The sequence below is a fragment of the Sinohyriopsis cumingii genome, unplaced genomic scaffold, assembly GCF_028554795.1.
Source record: "Sinohyriopsis cumingii isolate HCF-2022 unplaced genomic scaffold, ASM2855479v2 utg000198l, whole genome shotgun sequence".
In the NCBI taxonomy this organism is placed as follows: domain Eukaryota; kingdom Metazoa; phylum Mollusca; class Bivalvia; order Unionida; family Unionidae; genus Sinohyriopsis; species Sinohyriopsis cumingii.
This window is the reverse complement of record NW_028315875.1, coordinates 2,570,564-2,592,039: the sequence shown is the minus strand read 5'-3', so window position 1 is coordinate 2,592,039 and position 21,476 is coordinate 2,570,564. Positions and strand designations below refer to the sequence as shown.

Genomic DNA, 21,476 nt, shown 5'->3' with positions numbered 1-21,476 from the left:
AGATGCATTTTCTAAGCGTTATGCATAATGTAGAACATAATCATGAATGAAGGTTCATAACTGACTAACTAAAATAAAATGATACTTTCAACATTCAGTTTAATTGTAATTCGTTTTTGTTTTCATATGTTTGTGTTGTTATTGTTGTTGATTTGTCAAGGAATTGTGCGTTCTCTATTTTATTATTCCCACATTATCTTCTACATTTTTAAAAACGTTTAAATTGCAAGTATTTGCACAGGTTAAACAAATACCCTTTGATATTTGATTATATCCATTGTGTCTTAATATTATCAGTCAATTACTATATCGCGCAGTTATTTAGGGAGTTTAATTGGAAATTTTGTCAGTGGCGAGAAATATGATTTCATTCACTTCGTACTGTTTTGCAATCAATGAATGTCGACCAGCAGCAATACCTACCGGAAATGCTTCTAGCGTAACCTCCTTACACTAAAGAGCTCGGAAAGACAGGGCAGCTAATGAGGTTACCGAAAGGGTCGATAGCCAGAAGTTGGGGGAGAGGGGACTATCAATGTGGGGTTAAAAGGGTACGCTTCTGTCAATGGATCAAAGACGACTTTCTCGGTGATGTGACAAACAGCACATATTCTACTGTATTTGATGATGATCATGCCTAGTTATCATGGCCATCAAAAGCATGATGATAATGCCTAGTTACCATGGCCATCAATACCATGATGATAATGCCTAGTTATCATGACCATCAATAGCATGATAGCAATGTCTAGTTATCATGGCCATCAATTCCATGATGATAATGCCTAGTGATCATGGCCATCAATAACATGATAGTAATGCCTAATTATCATGGCAATCAAAAGCATGATGATAATGCTTAGTTATCGTGGTCATCAATAACATGATGATGATGCTTAGTTATCGTGGGCATCAATAACATGATAATAATGCTTAGTTATCGTGGTCATCAATAACATGATGATAATGCTTAGTTATCGTGGGCATCAATAACATGATGATAATGCTTAGTTATCGTGGGCATCAATAACATGATGATAATGCTTAGTCATCGTGGTCATCAATAACATGATGATAATGCTTAGTTATCGTGGTCATCAATAACATGATGATAATGCTTAGTTATCGTGGTCATCAATAACATGATGATAATGCTTAGTTATCGTGGGCATCAATAACATGATGATAATGCTTAGTTATCGTGGGCATCAATAACATGATGATAATGCTTAGTTATCGTGGGCATCAATAACATGATAATTTAGGATGGGTTTCGAAAATGATGTTTGTTTTTGAATAATAAATAATAAATTTAATCAATTATTGTTTACTTAACAAAGTTGTTGTTTAATGAAATACGACACATATGAATATATAACTGATTACTCAGTAAAGAATTCTAACAATTTTGAATTCATTTAAAAATATGTTTTATCTTTTTAGAATATCTGCAAGGGAAGATAAATTTATAATAGTTTTTTTCCGACTTTTTATTAAATATATGTAAGTTTTTAAATATTTTACTTATCTGTGGCCTTAAACTCAGCAACAGAAACAAGCGAAAACCAATAAGTTTTTGTAAATTTCAACATTAATCTATCTCCGTAGAACAAAAAGTGAAAATTTAAAAAGAACATACAATATTCTGAATTATATCTCAAATAATCCTAATAGTTCGATCACAAGTTCAAATGAATGAAATTCCGTCTGAATTCCATCAATTATAACAAATTCTTATTTTGAATGTGTTGATGTACTTGTTGTCTTGAATCGCCTGGGTTATGGTGATTTGCTAAGTTTTTGATGTATCACAATAATATAATCCAAAATGTCCTTGCATGAATTCATTATAATTTCAAATTAATGTTTAAGCCAAAGAATATTATTGAGCATTTTGTAATTACAGTGAATAAATAATTAATCTAATAAATTATTCCACCCAATTTAGAAACTGAACAAAACAAAAAGACTGATTCTACTTCGGATATGAAGACAAGAATGAATAATTATTAAGTAAACAAGATTGTATAGCCCTCTGCTTGACCTAGGTCACAAGTACCATTTTTTTTTTTTTTTTTTTTACATACTCTGTCACCGTAATGGGAAATTTCCATTCTGGTTTATACGGTCAGAATCATGTTTATCATTTATGCTGTTCTGAATATTTAATCTACAATGATTGAGAAATATTTAGCTATGTGTTATGCTGCTTACAAAATAAATGCCCCTGGTCAGGTACTCCATTAACTTGATTTGTAACAAAGTTCAAGTATAAAAAATATATATAAATAACATAAAATCATTAAGAAAATTCAACAAATAATATAAATTAAATATACATAACACATAGTCGTTTCTTAATACATTTATAAACTGGCTATTTTTTTCTTTAAAAAAAAACTTATAAAATAACAAAAAAACCTATTCCTTCGCTAAAAAAGATTTCGTTTATTTGCAAATATAGATAACTAAAACATAACGGGTTTATTTTTCACATCAATGGTACTGAAGTCCAAGAAAAGTAAATCACGCAGCATAAACCACTGTAAATACTATAGTTATTCAAGAAATCAAACAGCCATATTGACAATAATTTTCATTGTATTTCTTTAATAAGTGTTTCGATGACTAATTAGTGCCCCTTTATTGTACTTAGTGTCTCTTATTGCTCCTAGTAGATCTTATTTACCAGGACCAGTATGCGTAGGTAGGGGAAACTGGCAGGCCGCTTCCCATGGCTTTACACTGACCGCTATGTATATCCTGTCATGTTCTGAAAAATAATGTTAAAAGCCCACGAAATCAAACCAAACTTAATAGTATAGATCTTGCGAGGCATCAATTATAACATCACAGTGTCGAAACTCTACATTCATACACACAGGCAGACATACAGACACACGCGCGTGCACACAAACACGCGTACATACATACCCAAATTCGATGTATACATTATAGGATTACATTGATGAAAATCTATAAAGAAGCTTTCTGATGAAGTTTGACTTTAAAACACGCCGAATTCCACGCCATGAAATTTCTCGAGAACGAATACTACAATTTGGAATTCCATATTGTTGCTCCCAGTTTCTCGAGAAATGGCATATTCCAAATAGTCCTCTAAATGTAAATTTCTAAATGTAGATTAGGGCCAATACGGTATCATAGAGTAAACATCTTAAGGATCATACAACGTTTGACTAGGATTTTCACTCATGAGATGAAACGGCGAAAGATAAATTTGCCCACAGGGCAGTCAACGACCTAAAAGTATGACAAATAGTCTCGTTATACACTCTTAAGGCTACCACGAGACTGTTAAGTTCTCTAGGTGTGTTCTGGACACTACGAATCGACATGAACTGATGCTATCGTTGGTGGCATGGAATGTAGCTCCAAACGAGTTGAACTAGATAAGCTGTGAAAATGGTAAGTGTGCTTTACTTGAAAGTGAGTTGAACAGCCATTATGATGAGATATGACGTCTGAACAGAAACACTGTAATCTATAATCCTATCTCTGACCCTTCCCACAATATGTTTGCTATTTGGACATGGGGGAGGGGGCAACGGGGGAGCAGAGGAAACTCGGATTATGCAACGTACTGACACTTGCACTTGATTGGGGGGGGGGAGGCTAATGTGTACACTCACATATTATTTGATGAGTGTACACATTAGTTTCCCCCCCAATCAAGTGCATGTGTGTACTGACCATTTAGTTTTCGAGGATTGGCGCATGGCCTTGGATTCTCATTTTAACCATTTTTATTTTTATTTTACATCAGTATAGTTTATTCTTTAAAAGAATTATAATGAATATTTGTATAGTTCTTTTAGCTCATTATCATGAATTAATTTTATAGCCAGGTCTGTAATAAATTTTCAAGTAAGCGTCGCGAGGGGTAGGTAAAATTGGCAGAGGTGAGAAAAGATTGCCCCTGGTTTTCATTAATATCTGTTTGTGTTATAATTTTTCAAATGAGTCATAAAATCGGTATTTACCTTCGTCAAGACATTTACCAGCAAGAAGCACATTGATATGACGTAAGTCCAAGTCCATATACAAGGATGCAACTCCTTAGAAGTTAGAAGAGGGGCCAATACATGTACATTATGAACTAAGGTTGCTGAATGTGACAGTGATTCACTACTTTGGAAATAATATTATGTATGTTTGATTTAATTTATAACTGATTTAATTGTTTGTAAGTTTTAAAATCTTTTAACTTTTTAATTTCATTATATGTCAAAATAATGTAGTTCTGTTTACTAGGAACTCTTACTTTTTCCAGAAAATAGTTTGACCTTGACTGTTCATTTTTGTAGACACATAAGGATGACTTGGTTCCTGGCCTTAATTCAAAATTAGTAACAGTCACGTCGACAATTTTTGTAAAATATTTTTATTGTGGGAATAATAAGATTGAGATCGAGGTTGTGTTGGATATAGTTTTTAGTGAAGTAAACAACCTTTTTTTAAATTGTATTTTCAGAGTAAATTGATTTGTTCTCATCAAGGTCATTATGGGGCTACAATTTTTTTTATATATGTAAACATGATCATGTGATCCTCTGTTTTGCATTTAGGCATTTCCAAAATTGCACATTACATAGTTTTAAACCATTGCTTAGAGAGAGAGAGAGATCTCAATCAGGCTTCTAAACACTAGGACATAAAGGTGTTTCTTTTGTTGTGTCTTTTTGGGAATTACATATTAATGTTTATTCAGATTATTTAGATTCTAAAAGATTAATTCGTTTCTCTGGAAATATTTTGGGTGCTCATGCAGAATTCTTGAACAAAGAATTTTCATTAATTCAAACACTGGATTATTTCTTGCATTTCTACAAAGAACTGTAGACTTCAACACAGTACAGTATACATCATACATCATCGCCTTCTATCTTGGATTCTTCATTGGGACTCGAACTTAATTCATTAGAACATTTTTTTATTAGGACTTCTGAAAGTTTATTTATGGATTATTCTTGGATTTGATTCATAAAACCGGAAGTTCTTATTTTTTTTCATTTGTTTTACAGTATTTTTCCAGGGAAATAAATTTGTTATATTTTTTAAAGCTTGTTGTTTTCACTCTTTCTTGTGTTACTGTTTATTTGAGCCTAAACATGTAACAATAGACCCTTTGACAAGTCATGGAGGCATCAAAGAATTTGCATGTGAACAGGCAATCCTATTCTGTTATGTATCTGTTGAATGGTGTTGTGCTGTTAATGCAAATCATGTTGAAATCATTTGTGCACAAAACAAATTAAATATTTTATCCTCATTTGGACATGTTCATTGTTCAAGTGAAAGTTTAGTGAGTTACAAATGTGTTGAGGATATCATTTTAGTGAAGCAGAGCTGAACGACGGTCTTTTCTTTTCTACAGAAAAAGAATAATTGTCTTTTTTAGTTATTTTAAGGTAAGAAATTTTATTTTAAAAAAATATTCAAGCCCATCCCCACCCCGGAAATGGTTGGTCCCTAAGGAAATACTATTGTCTACGTTGCAAGTGAAAAAGTCTACATGATTTTAGTATGACCTGCACCATAATTTATCAGCAGTGACAATTGACTGATCATAAACTTTCACCAGAGTGCTATAAGTCTAGATATCTATACTACTGTTATATCATAAACTTGCCCACCACTTCCTCCCATCTCCAAACAGAAGGTAAAATTATTGCCAGTACTTAAGGGAGAATACTATGTAGTAAAAGTACAGTTGGAAGTACATGTACACTGTACTCATTAGAAACAGCCTGTTGATTAACTGAAGAAAATCATAGGCTTGTGTGGTTCACCAGTAACAGCATTAAGGCTTGCATTTAATTGACTCACAACACTGTTTATGGATAAGCAGCATAATGTATATTAATCCTAAACAAGAACAGCTAATTGTTATAGAGGGAGTTGTATGATCATGCACAGGAGTCAAATAGTAATAAACAATATGTTTATGTTTTGTATAAACATAAGTCTGGAGCAGTGTTTAGTTTCACTGGGACTTTAGCATACAAGAAAAGCATGATTTAATATTCCAATTAAATTCACATAGTTGACTTAGAGTAACAACTTAGCAATGAAACTGATAAGAAAACAACTTAAGATAATTTACATGGATATGCAAACATTCTGAAACACATTCAAGAATCAATCAGTTAATTTGCTTGTGAGGGTGGGGGCCTGAAATTTTTTTTGTTGTTGATCCAGGGTATTTTTATTTTCCTCGAGGTAATTTATTATTCTTTTCCAACTAATATAAGGTAGATACTATTATTTATGTCTGTTGTTGCTTTAAATTTAATCAGAACAAGAATTTTTTTTAATGTTGTTGAAAGCTGGAAATATTTTTTCAAACAAATCTCAGACCACTCCCCCAAAATTAAATGGTGGATTCCTTAAATGTAGTTACAAATTGTTTAATATGTGTAATCTGAGACCTTGGTCCCCCTCCAAAATATGTGTGTTTCCTGTTGCACTTGTTGTTTTTTTTGTTTACAGTTAGTGCAGGTAGTGTTATGCATCTTTTATTTTGCATTGTTTTTTGTTTAAAAAAAATATTTTCATTAAATGCTATGGATAACCGTATTTTTGACTTGAACTCATCCAAAAAAGTTCATTTTCTACCGGACCTGATAAATCATTGATTTTGGTTTTGTAGTAAACATGTTTATCTCAATACCAGTCTAGAACTTTGGAAATTCCCCATGAAAAACTGGGTATACCTGTTGTTTACTATGTTCTTTTATTATAATTTAAGAAATATACTGTTAATTATAAAAGATTTTATCTTGTAAAAATTTGGTGCTTTTCCATGGGGTAGTTTTTTTATTATCGAAAATGCTAATTTTGACCCGAGGTCATATGTAGAGGACTATATAATCTTGTTTTTCTAGAAATTAATTATTCATGCTGTAAGATCATAGAAGAATCAGTTGTAGTATTGTTGTGTCCAGTAACTCATTTGGGCTGGAATTTATTTGCTCAAGTTATTTAATTCAAGTTATTCTTCTCTAGAAGCACTCAAAATTAACATTCTTGGAAACAGAGACTTCAATTTATATTGAAATTTCAAGTAAGGTTATATTCTTGGGTTGCATTATTGTGATCCAACAAAGACTTTTGGTACATCACCACTACACGGGCCACCACCAGCACATCAACACTTCGACCCTTCGATTTAGTTTGGATTTCCACTAAAAGTTTATTCCGAACTTTGTGTCTGTTCTAGGATTATTTAGGATTTAATTCACAATACTGTAGGTTCTTTTTTTCACAATTTCACTTTGTATTCTCGAGAAAAAAAATATTTGTTGAATTTTAAAAAGCTGGTTGCTTCTTACTCTTTTCTATTTCTTTTATAAGACCACAGAGTCATAATATTTGGTGGGGTTTTATAAAGCATTATTTATATATATTATTATGATATTTCTGTGTGTGTGTGTATATATATATATATATATATATATATATATATATATATATATATATATATATATTGTACTAAGCACTACAAGTACTGAGACAAACTGGCTTGATTAAATGCACATGGCAATTTTAGGAATTTTGTAACAAAACTTATTTTTCATTTTTTATTGGGGGTGGGGAAGGCTAAGGCCAGCAATGAAAACAGGGAAAGTCAGTCGACTGGAAACACATAATTTTGGGGCCTAACGTACATTCCTTGGTGTGTTTTGTATATTTAATTTGCATTGTCTAAAATTGTATAGCTTACCTTGTCTAAAATCAGTGACAATTGTGTAAACAAAATTGTTTACTTTTTCCTGGCTGAAAGATAAATATTACGATTAATATCTTGGTCTGAGTCAAGGACATTGTGTTTACAATGTTCTTTATTAAAGTCTTGATAATGGATCTTCTCATTACAACTAAGATTTTATTTTGTAAACATTTGAAACATTCTAGATCGTAATTTTTCATTAGGTAATAGGTTTTTTTCATACATAAAATGCTAATTGTAACCATGGTCAGGTAGAGGAGTATAAAATCTTGTTTTCTGGAAAAAGTATTTATAATTTCCTGCAATAATATCTGAAGCAGAAATCAGCCCTGTACTTGTGTTTATTCAGAGCTTTATTCAATAGGACTTGCATTAGAAATTCAAGGATTATTTGGGATTTAATTCACAGTATCGCAAGTTAATTTTTGGTACATTTTTGCTTTGTATTTTAGGGAAATAAATTTGAGTTTTACAAAACTTGTTGGTTTTTTTCTCTTTTTTTTATACTTTGTTTAAGAATATTTCAGAATTATAGACCTTGTAAGAAGTCAATATTATGATTCATAAAGTAGTGTCAAACTTTGGGGTTTAGATATATAATCGAAGTAAAACTTTCAGATTTGTAAAGCATCAGTGTCATTTTTGGGGGTGGCCGAGTGGTCTAAAGCGCTCACCGTTACGAATCACTGCCATCTCACCTCTGTCTGCATGAATTCGAGTCTCAGGCTCGGCTAGCGTGGGTACATGAGAAAGCCTGCCAGTAGCTTCTCGTGGGTCGGTGGTTATTCCCGGGGTTTTCCAGAGTTCATCCTCCACCAATTATACTGGCCGCCATGTATAGCCTATCTTATGCTGAAAATGGCATTAAACCCTACAACAACAACAACATCAATGTCATTTTTGAGCACTATAAATAGTGCAGAGGAATAATGTATACATAATCAAAGAACTGCAGTAGTTACCATAGAAGCTGATGACTGCATGTAATGGTGAGAATGGCAAAGACTCATGGTGAGAATGGCAAAGACTCACGATGAGAGTGGCAAAGACCCAAGATGAGAGTGGCAAAGACCCAAGATGAGAGTGGTAAGAACCCACAATGAGTTTGGCAAAGACCAACAATGAGATTGGCAAAGACCCACATCCCAGAAGAAGAAATGTGTCTTTTGGAAGAACTGCCTGTTCTGATGTGAATAGTTTTAGCAAGAAGATGGAGAAAATAGCACAGTACAGTAGATGCAACAGATTCTTCCAGCCAATGGAAAATGACAAAGTAAGCTGATATAAAAGAAAGATAGGCAGCTCAAAACAGTTAAAGTTCTATAGATGCTGGATTAATAATGATCCAGGTGATTGCATGATTTCCAATTGATGCTACAATATATTTATATCACAATGATAGTCTTACATAAATTAATGAGAAAGGAATGGATATGAATTCAATATAAGGATAAAGCTTTTTTTTTGCTAGAAATATTTGTAGAAAGTGAAAGTGTACATATATACTCATCATTTTTATCTTTAATGCATGACTGCAATGCATGCTATCTACGTAACTAGAAACTTTTTCTAATGTCATTAATATTGCTTAATAAAGAACACTACCAGATCAGTTGCTTTACTCTGCATTTCTTCATTACACATTGCATGTACTGCAGCAGGGCATCTTCTTTTCATTTATATTCCTTATTCTTTCTTTTTTTCAGGTATCACACCACATAAAACTACACTTTAACAGAACTATTCAAGCAAACATAGCAGGTGCTTGGCTGTAATTCTCATATACTGTATTAGAATCCCAAACCCTTTTGTCTGTTTAGACTCACTGAACTTGGCTGAACTTTCAGTGAGAGAGGTTTAACTCTTATGTTAATGAATTCTATGTATATATTTACCTTGAATGGATTTGTACTGTGCCTACAATGCATCCATTGAATTGGTTTAGTTTTTGTTTATTTAATAAAATTTACATTTTTGTTCTTGGAAAGAGGACAGTGATGATTGTTATGAATGTTTGAATGCAAGACGTGTTGCTATCCACTATCATAATAGAGATAATAATCAGAGTATTTAAAATTATCATCTGAATGAACAGAATCAAATTTTCTTTTTGCCAGTTTAGCTATTAATCTGAGGATCTTGGCTATCACAAATACTATTCACCTATTGACAGCTTCATACAAAACCACAAAGTGAAAAAAGTCTTATGTGTCCCGTTAATAAACCTGAGTTAATAATAAAAAAATGTTGTTGTTGTTGTTGTTATTTTTATTATTATTATTCAGCTGCAGCAAGCATAGGTTGTTATTTGTGGTTTACCTTTTCCCATTCACTACTTTGTACAGTCAGCTACACTTTAATGCATATCACTTAATTGCATAGTGAAAGTATGGTCCCATTTTTCATTATAAATATGCATGAATTCTGCTTAAATGCATACTCTGTTTATATGCATAGCTTGGGTCCGGTCCCGAGGCTATGCATATAAGCGGAGTTGACTGCACCTCAAAACCATTTCTTCTTGTCATGACCGTTTAAGGGAAATATTTATAGTTGATGAAAAAATGGAAGACAATTGAAATATAATATTATTAAGGTAGATGGAAAAATTGTTTCAGCTAGAGTTTCTGTTGTTTATAGTTGTAATCAAATTATAATTAGTATTTAAAATTTTAGAATAAATATGTTGTCATTAATGTGTGTTGTTATTATATCATTATTTTCAGGTAAAAGTAAATTTGATTTTGTTTTTGATGTCATGAAAAGCTGTTTCATGGAAGGTGGACTTTGTCAGTTTAAGAATATTATCTAAATATTTATCTAAATATTGATAGTATTTGGAATCTTTTCATAATTATCATTAATAATCATAATGTTTAAATATATAAAATAACATGACTTTTATCCCTATGCCTCTATTACAAAAATGGGGATTATGTTTTTCTCTTTGTCAACCTGCCACTCCATTAGTAATTCTGTGTGTCTGCTAAACTTGAAACTTTGGGACATGGTTGGAGTCTTTAGATATATATCTAGTGGTTTTAAAGTTTTAAGTAGGATGCTTGGGGTGTCCAGAAATAGTTACTGTTTTTTCTCCAATATAAAGGTGTGAAGTTTTGTACGTGGAGATCTGAAAGTTGGTTTATGTTATCTTCAAGGCTAGTGCAATAACATATGAATTGGGCTTTTGAGTTACACTCTCAGGTCTTGCTCTAGGGATGGTACATTTGGGTAAGCTTCTACTGGGTCACAATTTGAAACTGATGGGATCCCCACCCAAGAACCGTATATAGGTTTGAAGAATGTGAAATGGAACCAGACATGCTGGAATATCCAGTACAAATCATGGATCATGACCCTATGGTTGTGGACTTGCCTCAGGCTTATTGCATTGATGTAGTTGATACTTCACCTTCTTACCATATATTGGTTGAAGGGCATGAGAATTGTACACATTTGCATTGTACACATTTGCATTGCAGATCCTGAAAAGGAGGCTTGCTCTTGGGTCATCACTTGGAAGTTGTTAAGATCCCCAGCCTGAGGAGACAGAACTATATATATCCAACACAGACCCTGAGTTGTACCCCTGTGACTTTGAAGTTGACCATAATTTATAATTTGGAAACTGTTAAGATCCCGATCTTAGAACTATATATACACTTGCTGGGCACAAGGAAATGGGAATATATGCAATTGTATTTCAGACACATCCTGGGTCATATCCACAAAGTAGGTGACTTGTCTTTGTCTTATAAATTGGAAACTCAAGATTCCTATGTTATAACCAGATATATTAACATAGATATGGAAGAAAAACACATTTTCTGTACTGAAAACTTTGCCCTTGGGTCAAGCCATACCCATGCCATATATTTTGGAAGCTCAATGATAACCTATGCCATATTTACCTAATTCTTGTTTTTTTCATGTATCACACACTGAATTTGATGGTTACCGAAGCAATCATTTGGTGTTAAAACTATTCAAGTGGCACTGCCCACATGAATGTTAAAGAAATCATGGAATCAGTGTATATATACTTTGTAAATCTGTACAAAATCTTCATTATTATTCTGCTTAGAAGGTTTACTAAAACTCGTCTTTTAGCTGGATGGTGTATTTGTACATTTTTCAGAACTAGACAGCATGTTTTTCTTTTTTGAAGGTCAAGGTCGCATTTTAAGGTTACATATACTCTCAGTGTGGTGTTTGTAACACTGATTCTGATAGAAGTAGTTGTATGAAAATTGGTAAATATCTACACATAAGATAAAGGTGTCAAATTTGCCACTTTCATTGTTCTCATCTGAAGGTGAGAGGTGAATATTACTAACTCTTTTGGAGCTGTGACTTGCAAGCTTAATTTTTTTCACCCAGATCCTTCCATCCAATATTTGCTTGTCTTGCCCATATTTTTGTGACAGCTGGAGCAATTTCATGACACTGCCTCTGTCTATATCAGAAGTAGATGGTGTGCCATGTGCCATATACACAGGCCCCATGACACTAGATTACCTAAGTTTACAGGAGGGCAAGGGAAAATGTAATCTTGTGATCTTGTACATTTCTGCAGAATAACGTTTAAACTGCTGAATATATTTTAATGAAGCTTGAACCAGATATATATCATAATTAGAGATACCATAACCAGGACTTAAGTCTCAACATTAAGGTCACAACCAAAGAAAATATAAATAATAATCTTTGTCCATGTGAAGATATAACATTTTAACCGTTGAAGGTCTTTTCAATCAACTTTAGCCTGCTGCTTATCTGGACTTTATTGTGTCTCGTGCGTTCAGTCACATCCTCTGCCCCAAGAATAGGGTCAAAAATAAGGGAAATCAGTGGCCTTTTTTGGTTATCTAGGCTGTCACCAATGAATATATTTTATAGAATTTCATCTAGCTCCACACCTTATGCAGCTGGCAGATTTGTAGCAGCTCTAAGGTCAAGGTAACTGGAAAGGAATATATATATATATATATATATATATATATATATATATATATATATATATATTCTATTTTAAAATATTAAGAGTGTAGGTTATGTAGGAAGTGTTTACGATCATTACTAATAATACTAGTAATAAAACCTGTTGACAAATTTGTTGTAATTTCTCTCTGCTTGGTGGAATCATGTGGGTTCTTTTATGATATGGGATATTGGCAAAAGTCATGTAGCTGGTAGGAACATCTTTATGCTTGTATATAAGTATGTGGAGCTAGTTAATTATTTTCATTTTATTTCTTATGTTCTTGATGTAATATCAGGCTGCAGATGTATTTAATGATGTGCTTAGATATTATTTGAAAGAAAACATTTGATTATTCATTGGAATTACAAAGTGCTCATAGGACAAAAATTATTCCGGGACTAGGAATTATTCAAAGGAGTTCTGAACAAAGCCATTTTGATACATCAGGACTGTTGGCAGACCTGTACATTCGATAATTTGAAACTAATTCGGAACATTCCATTCTTTTGTACTTGAATAGAACTGTTTAGGATTATTTTAGATTCAGTTCATGATACTGTAAATTCCTCTTAAATTTTCATTTTATACCTTTGATAATTAAATTGTTTGTTAAGTTTTACAAAATTAGTTTGTTTTTCGCTTCTTTCTGCTACTTAGTTTATGACCATAGAGGCATAACAGAGTTTTGATGCCATCTTCATCACAGAAATTATAGTCCTTGAGAGGGTTATTCGACATGCTTTATTATTAACCCATGTAACACTAATGTTACAGTTGCCTGCTTGAAAGTCTTGTTGTCACTACTTTAATTAAATGGATGGTTATATCTACATGGGGTTTTCACTATATAAAAAAAAACTTGTGTTGTCTAGTTGGTTCTAAACTGAAATTGTTGTCGATTTGATGGCCAATATGGCTGCCATGATGGCCATCATGAAAGTCATATTATCGCTGCTTCTTTTCATCGGATGGTCATATCAACTTGGTGGTTTTACTAAAAGACGTCTTATGATGTCAGGTTGATCCTGCATGAAAATGATACGATCTGATGTCTAAATATCTTGTTTTTGGCTACTCCTAGTTGTAACCGCTCTGGTGGCCTAGTGGATAGAGCATCTGCCTCGGATACGTGAGGTTGTGGGTTCGAACCCTGGCTGAGTCATACCAAAGACTTATAAAAATGGTACTAACAGCTGCCTCGCTTAGTGCTCAGCATTAAGAGGTAAGTGTTTTAGGACTGGTCGGTCTGGTGTCAGGATAATGTGACTGGGTGGGACATAATGCTACATGTCTGCAGCATGATGTCCCAATGCTAGATCACTATAAAACTGCTGCACTGCAGATATTTTAGCGATATGACTGAAAAATTGTTCAAGCTACGTTAAAATTCCAAATCACACACACTCACACTCACGCTCCTCTTGTTTGCAGTCACATTGACATGAGGTTTCACTAAGTGCCTTCTTATGATGTGTTATTTGTCTTAAATGAAAATGATGCTAACCTGATGGCCAGGAAGACTGCCAGAGTGGCAAGCTTGAAATATTGTTATTGCTACTCCGTCTGAATGGATTGCATCTTCTCTTAAAAGATGGTCAGATTAACATAGTGTTTTCCCAGAAAGGCTTCTTGTCTAACTGGTCATTAAAAAAAATAGGGTTGGTCTGATGTCGAATATGGCAGCCAGAGTGGAAACTATGTTAGTGTTGCTTCTTATGAATGAAATGTAATATTGCCATTTGTTTTTGACCAAAACATTTTTTTGTGATGTCTTGTTGGCCCTAAATGAAATTGGTATTGATCTGATTTACAATACAGTTGCCACTGTACAGTGACCATCTTGGAAATAATCCCACGCCAATCTTTGTGAATGAAAAGTAATATTGGCACAGGGTTTTTACCATGAGACTTCTCATGATATCTAGTTCGTTTTTTGGTAACAACTGCTACTTCATTATATGTGACTTAGGCCAGGGTACTACGTATCAGTAGAAACTTTTTAAAAGATAGTAGAAAAGTACAAAAAATAAAAAATGTCAGCAAAATCGATTTTCGTTTTGCAGGAAATGTAACTGCGATGAAAATGACACTGGTTAACAAAAAGGAAACTATAGAAAAAGAGAGAGCACAAGTGAAGACAACAAAGAGAATTTGAATTCGAATTCGGAATTATGATTAATTCTGACTCTGTCTTGTCTGTGCTGAAGGACGCTGATAAAGCTGGCGGCAAGCTACAAATGTGAAAACTTGGGAGACCTAGGTTAGAAAAGCCATGAAAAGAGATGGTATATTAAAAGCAATTTGTGATTGGTGTAAGATTGTTCGATAGCAAAATCCTTTTGTGCAAAATGAAAATACTAACTTGCAACTATCAGCTGTTCCACGTCACAAATTTAACCTGGAGTGTTTAACATAGTATTTTTTAAAAAGCCATAAAACACCGTATGCCGTGAAGACACTTGAAATTAGTGTGTAAACAGGTAACTGCAAAGGAGCACCATTCCGTACAGTGAAACAGTGATTAAAGTAGACAAAATAATGGAAGAACATCCTGTACTTCAAGACTTCAGTAACCAGTGTGCCATAGATACGTGTACCTTTGTTCAATGAAAGAAGGAAAAGGTGAAGTCGCTGATTTGAAAAAAATCCAGATTGAAGATGATAGAGCACAGTATGAAATAAAATTAATTTCGACATTTACTGAAGAATAGTTGCTCTCCATTATGATCTAGTGAGGCTATGGAATTTAATATATTAAAATAATCATGTACTTTTTCATTTTTACTTTCTCTGTTTGAAAGGGAGGTAATCATGACTTTCTGCCTAGGGCCTGTAAGAAGAAAAAAAAATTATATATATATATATATATATATATATATATATATATATATATATATATATATATATATATATATATATATATATATGTGTGTGTGTGTATATATGTGTGTGTGTGTGTGTTGAGAACTTTGATATTGTAGTTTTTCGTTAGTAGGTGTAAAAGGGTTCTAGTGCACATCCTTCAAATGCTTTAGCAAGAAAGCAATGCCAGCTATGAGTGTTTTTTTACATATGCAGCAATCCTTGCAATCATCTTTATCACATTTGGGGTATTTCATTAGCAGGTATTGTACGACAAGGTAGAGCAGTACTTTTAATTAGTTATTTGAATTATCAGCTGGAATTAATAATAAGTTTTAAATAATTAAAGTTTCTGCAGTAGATTAGGGTAAGCTCAGTTCATTTGAACAATTCAATATGAGCATGCAAAATAAGAAAAATTATCAACTTAATTATTCCTTTTGTTAGAAGCTGTTAATGCCACACATAACTTTATGTCAGAAGTTTCTGTCATTTCGGAAAACTCGCTGTCGACTGCATAGTGCTGTAGACAGGGTTCAAGACGATTTAAGCACAAATATGTTAAAATTTAAATCTCGTACTTTCGGTCTCATGTCATGTTGGATTATGATTTTAATGTATTTCATTTTCAACTTTTATTTCCACAGATTTTTAGAACAACCCAGAACTCGGACAGAGCTTAATCCTTCTGTTATATTTTCTCTCGTGCCTTCTATTTTTTTCTGACCTAAGTTGAGATGCTTGAACAGACGATATAAAGTTTTAACCACATCATTATTTTTATATAACTATCTTAAGAGCGTATTAATTGTAATGATTAGAGCAAGATCCCGTTTGAAGAAGTATTCTCTGTTAAATTAAGTTACATTCTTTGATATAGGTTGTGCACAATATGACAGTAATGATGATTTTAAGGGTATATAAACAGATTCAAGAAGCAATAGACATTGTTTTCCTCCGGATCAAGACATTTTCGTAAACAAAGTTACATGGGAAGGAAAAAAATATGCCACCTTATGTTAAATTCATAGCTGCTTTATCTATTTTTACAGGGAAAATGTTGGGGATGCTGCTTTAAATGTTTACGGAGATGCTTGCCATACTTCGATCGTCGGCTCTTCTTCTGTTTAACTGCGTTGTATGCTGTGACCTTTTTTCTCATTCTGCCCGTGCTGTGCTGGAGGTTACGTCACAGCGCCTTTGAGTTGCTCCACAAGGACAAAGATAAAGAACAGGCTTTACTACAGAGAGAAAATACACTGCGGTTGAACAAATCACTAGCATATCTCCGTAGCTATTATAGAAGAATGCCCAATACTGTTCATAATTCGAAATATATTTCGGGTAATTCCAAGACAAGTTATGGGCTTTCAGATGGTCTCTATATTGCCGCAACCATTATCACAATGTCAAGGACGAGAGATGCCTATAAACCGATGTACTTTACACAGGTCTTGTCAGAATTTTTGACTTTGATTGACGACTTTCATGAAAGAAATAAGATAGCTCTTTTTGTGTGCAATGTTGATCTTCAACCAGAAAATCATAACGAAATTTATTTTATTCCAAAGTGGATCAAAGTTTTCGAAAAATACACTAATATTAGTAGCAAGGACCCTGTATATTCTTTATCTGTGATAGAAAAAGAGAAAAGGGACTACGTGTATTGCTTAGAGGAAACTTTGAGATTCAATTCAACCTACATTCTACTTGTCGAAGACGATGCTATTCCCAGGAGGGAACTGTTTCCGGTGCTATTCAATGTTCTGAAAGAATATGATAATGCTGGCATTCGTAATCCAAGGAGGCAAAATGTTACCTTTATTAAACTGTATCATCCAGAAAGACTTCTGGGTTACATTAGCCTTGAAGTAGAGAGGATACCAGAACTGATATCAATGTGCGTGATAGTTACTTCCGTTTTCGTCATGATTTATGTTAATTGGATAGACAAACCAACCTCGTTGTCTTTTCTCTGCATTTCTATAATGTTTTATTCTTGTCTGGTGCTATTAACTATTGGGAGACAGAATTTGATAGAACTGAGGCGCATGTCTACATTTTTATATCAAGTCACGCCAGCACCATCTTGTTGTACTCCTGCCATGTTTTACACGAATGATGGTGCTAGAATAGTTTCGAATTATCTAAATGGTGTTAATTGCTACCCTAAGTTTGGCAAAGATACCGCTATTGACACTCTCCGAAAGGAGAAAAAATTGAATGCTAAACTTGTACAGCCGAACCTATTCAAACATATTGGCCTTGTATCAGCTGTCCGCGGGGAAATGATTGATCCTTACGTAGTTTGATGCTGTATTTGGAAATAATTAGGACTGAAGTTTGAATATTAGAATACATATATTTAGACAAGTTTTCTTCAAAACAGACACATACACGCACACACAGAGGAGGACAGACTTGGCATTTCGTGAAACACTTAAATACTTACATTTTAGTGGGAGGTTAACTTCCGTTCGGAGAGAGAGCATAAGAGGTGATACTGTAGTTGGCCATAGATTACATCCTTTTATCGTTTTTAGGTTTGCAGTTTAATGAAATTTATTTATAACAACAGTTTATGGGACAATTTCTCATTGGAACTTAGTCCTATGTTTTAAAAGACAAAGATAAAATGTTTTCTCTTATCATTCACATATATGAGAGAGAGAGAGAGATCATTTGTTGACCCTGTGCAGCCGATACAAGTGTGGGCCAACCCAAGAATTTGAGAGAACTGTGTGGTGTGTCAGTGGACACATTTGCAAAGTTTTACAAATATTTATAAATCATATGGCTGTATAAATGACAGTCACATTTATTTCGATTGTTGTTTCAGTTTAGTACAATAGTTATTTTGATTACAAGAGATTATTTAACTATTTATTTTCATTCCATGAGATTATTTGAATCTCACTTTCAATACATGACATTACATGAAATTTTTTGAATCTTTCATCTCATGAGATTATGTGAATCATACTTTTATTATGTGAGATTATGTGAATCATACTTTTATTATGTGAGATTATGTGAATCATACTTTTATTATGTGAGATTATGTGAATCATACTTTTATTATGTGAGATTATGTGAATCATACTTTTATTATGTGAGATTATGTGAATCATACTTTTATTATGTGAGATTATGTGAATCTTACTGTCATACATTTGAATATATGAATATTGGGGTTTTTTTCTTCCTATTTGTGAGTGTTTGGATAGAGTAATTGAAAGAGACACAAGTTTAGAGCGTGAAAGAACCACTGTATTTGTAGAATATATATATATTTTTATTCATTTCATAAATTTCCATCTTTCATCACATTGTGTTGTTTGATCCAAGCATCCATTCAGGTCTATCCTGTTACATGGACCTGCTTTTTTAACTCATCGTGGTTATTTCTAAATGATCGTATTTGTATATATACACGATAAATTATATGACGATTTCACTACAAACTAGTCAAGAACTCGAACTGAACTCCCAGCTATGAAGGAATTTACATTTTTGGAAATTTTATTTTTTATTTTTGTGTTGAATTATTTAGAAGGATTATATTATGTTCATTACTAACATTTTAACTCATCTTAATGAGAGTAAAGTTTTGCCTTTGCATGTATCTAGTCAGTAATGGGTACATACTCAAATGCAGCAATATATTTTGTAAGCCATGGGAACAATTTCAGTCGTCTACCAATGTTGTTATAATTATTGCGGGCATTGATTGTTGGCGATATATAACAGTTTGTTGTACGAGTCCAGGTTGGGATCTTGGTTTCATGCAATTATAAAATTGATATGAAATAATGTACAAAGTACGTGATTGACTGTACCAGGGTCGCAAATTGTCTTTAAAATGTTTGATGCTATTTTAGACCATATACATAGTGATTGGTTTTTTACTTTTCCTTGAATAAAGAAACCTTTTTAAAGCAGAACAGCTTTAGTAAAGAAATCTGTTTGTAATATCAAAAAAAAGCACAATAGCTTGGATGAGTTGAAAACTGATTTAAACTATACAAAATAAAACTTGTCCTAGTTTAAAAGTAGTTTGAAAGAGCTATGAATTTGTTTGAATGCCTTAAAAATCTAGTTCAAGTCGATTTTCGAATTCTTAATGAGTTCCCAACTCATTTTAACGACAGTAACTCGTTTCAACAAAATTCTTGTTCACTTGAACTACCAGGACCAATATGGTAGTCTATAGGTAAAGGTCTCTCTGTCTCTAACAGGAGAATATGCTTAGTTTTTTCTTAAGAGGAATTACTTTTTTGATACAAACCAAGTTCAGGGTATTTCATAGGTTTACAATCTTCTCTTCTCTCAAGCCATGACAAATACATACATATCTCTCAAACTCAAATTTACATACGGAGTCTAAAGTACAAAATAGTTCATACCCCTAGGTCTTTATAACTATAAATATAGTATTTTTTTTCTTTCAAAGAATACCCATTTTACCAATCGTATCCTGTTTTCTAGTGAGTTTTACATAGCGTGCTAAAAGTGAATCTGTCCACGGTTATATGATTTTAACGCTTAAAAGTCGTTGACTCTTGACACTTATTTGATCTGTAAATTGGTGAAATAACCCGAAGAAATGATTATCATGCAAATATTTTATTTATAGTTTATCTATCCAAAACAAGCATGAAAATATACATGTGAATGGTTCATTCTAATACATTGCACTGTGCTTATTTTCATTGGACATAATGGTGGTTGTAGGCATGGAGAAAATGCATGTCCAACCTAGACTTGCGTGAGCCTTTTATGGGCTTTCTATCGTCTACTCAAACTTGGAATGTTGCTTGCAATCAATGCAGCTAACCCAGTCAATATATTCTGATGGAAGTTTGGTAAAAACATACCTAGATGTACCTTTCCAGAATTTACTGCAATAAAAGCAAACATATTGGTGCATGAAATCTAAGTTTGAATCCAGGTGGTTTCTGGATGCCAATTTTTGACGCAGAAAATCACTGAGGCGGGAGTCCTACGTACCCTTGTAATGTGTGCAGCAAAATTCAAAGACTTGCCAGTCCTGCTTCAGCCACCTGCTTTGTGGGAAAATGTGTTGATCAGTTAGCTGTGCTGATATTTACAATGACAGAATTCAGTGACTGAAAGACCCCTTGATACATAAAAAAGAACATTATGCAGTAGCTGGGTGGCAAGTTCAGAGGCTTTCACTGGCGGCGGGGTGGGTAAATGTACTGATATTTACAGTGATTGAATTCAGAGGCAGAGAGACCAAAGATGTACATGTGGTCATTTATAAAAGTACATCAAAATAAACAACTTTAGCTTTTGCTATTGTGTTCATTTGCGAATGTAGCAGATGAAGCAGTGCACTTGACCTCAGAATCAAGACATGTTGAGACTTAGATAAAATGCCATTCGTAAGTGGGGGACAAGTTGTCTTTTGTTAGGAAAGCGAAAATGACTTCACCCTGCGATTATTTAAGAGGTACATTTACTGACCATACCAAATTTTTTTAAAATGCCCCTTGCCTTATCCTGGTTAGTTCTAGTGTTGTAGCGACAGCTGATGGACCATTAACCCTTTTCCGAGCAAGGTAGCAACCATCAATTTCCTGCATGCTATCCTTTGATGATAGAACATACAAACTTGTGTTTTACGATCAGAATTGGTGATCTGGATATATATATATTAACTGCCTCTTATACAGTATTTGGTCATAAAATTAGTCTGAAACTGTAAGTGAACCAGTAGGCCTAATGGGAAATAATGGCAGACTTTAAGTCTGGGATGTACCAGTTTATTGTTTGTTTTCTTAAATCATCGGGCAAATATATTCAGAAAAAATATGCAAAAAATTGAAACCAAAGCCTAGGTATTATTTTTTT

At 33.3% G+C, this 21,476-nt stretch overlaps 1 protein-coding gene across 1 annotated transcript; it reads left to right on the top strand.

Moving 5' to 3' along the window:
* The first annotated feature begins 3,145 nt into the window (after window positions 1-3,145).
* Window positions 3,146-20,916, top strand: LOC149774580 (GPI-N-acetylgalactosamine transferase PGAP4-like). The gene is made up of 2 exons (XM_089945036.1): window positions 3,146-3,429; window positions 16,652-20,916. The coding sequence occupies exons 1-2, from the start codon at window positions 3,427-3,429 to the stop codon at window positions 17,909-17,911; spliced, it is 1,263 nt and encodes a 420-aa protein (XP_089801162.1). The 5' UTR covers window positions 3,146-3,426; the 3' UTR covers window positions 17,912-20,916.
* The last annotated feature ends 560 nt before the right edge of the window (window positions 20,917-21,476 follow it).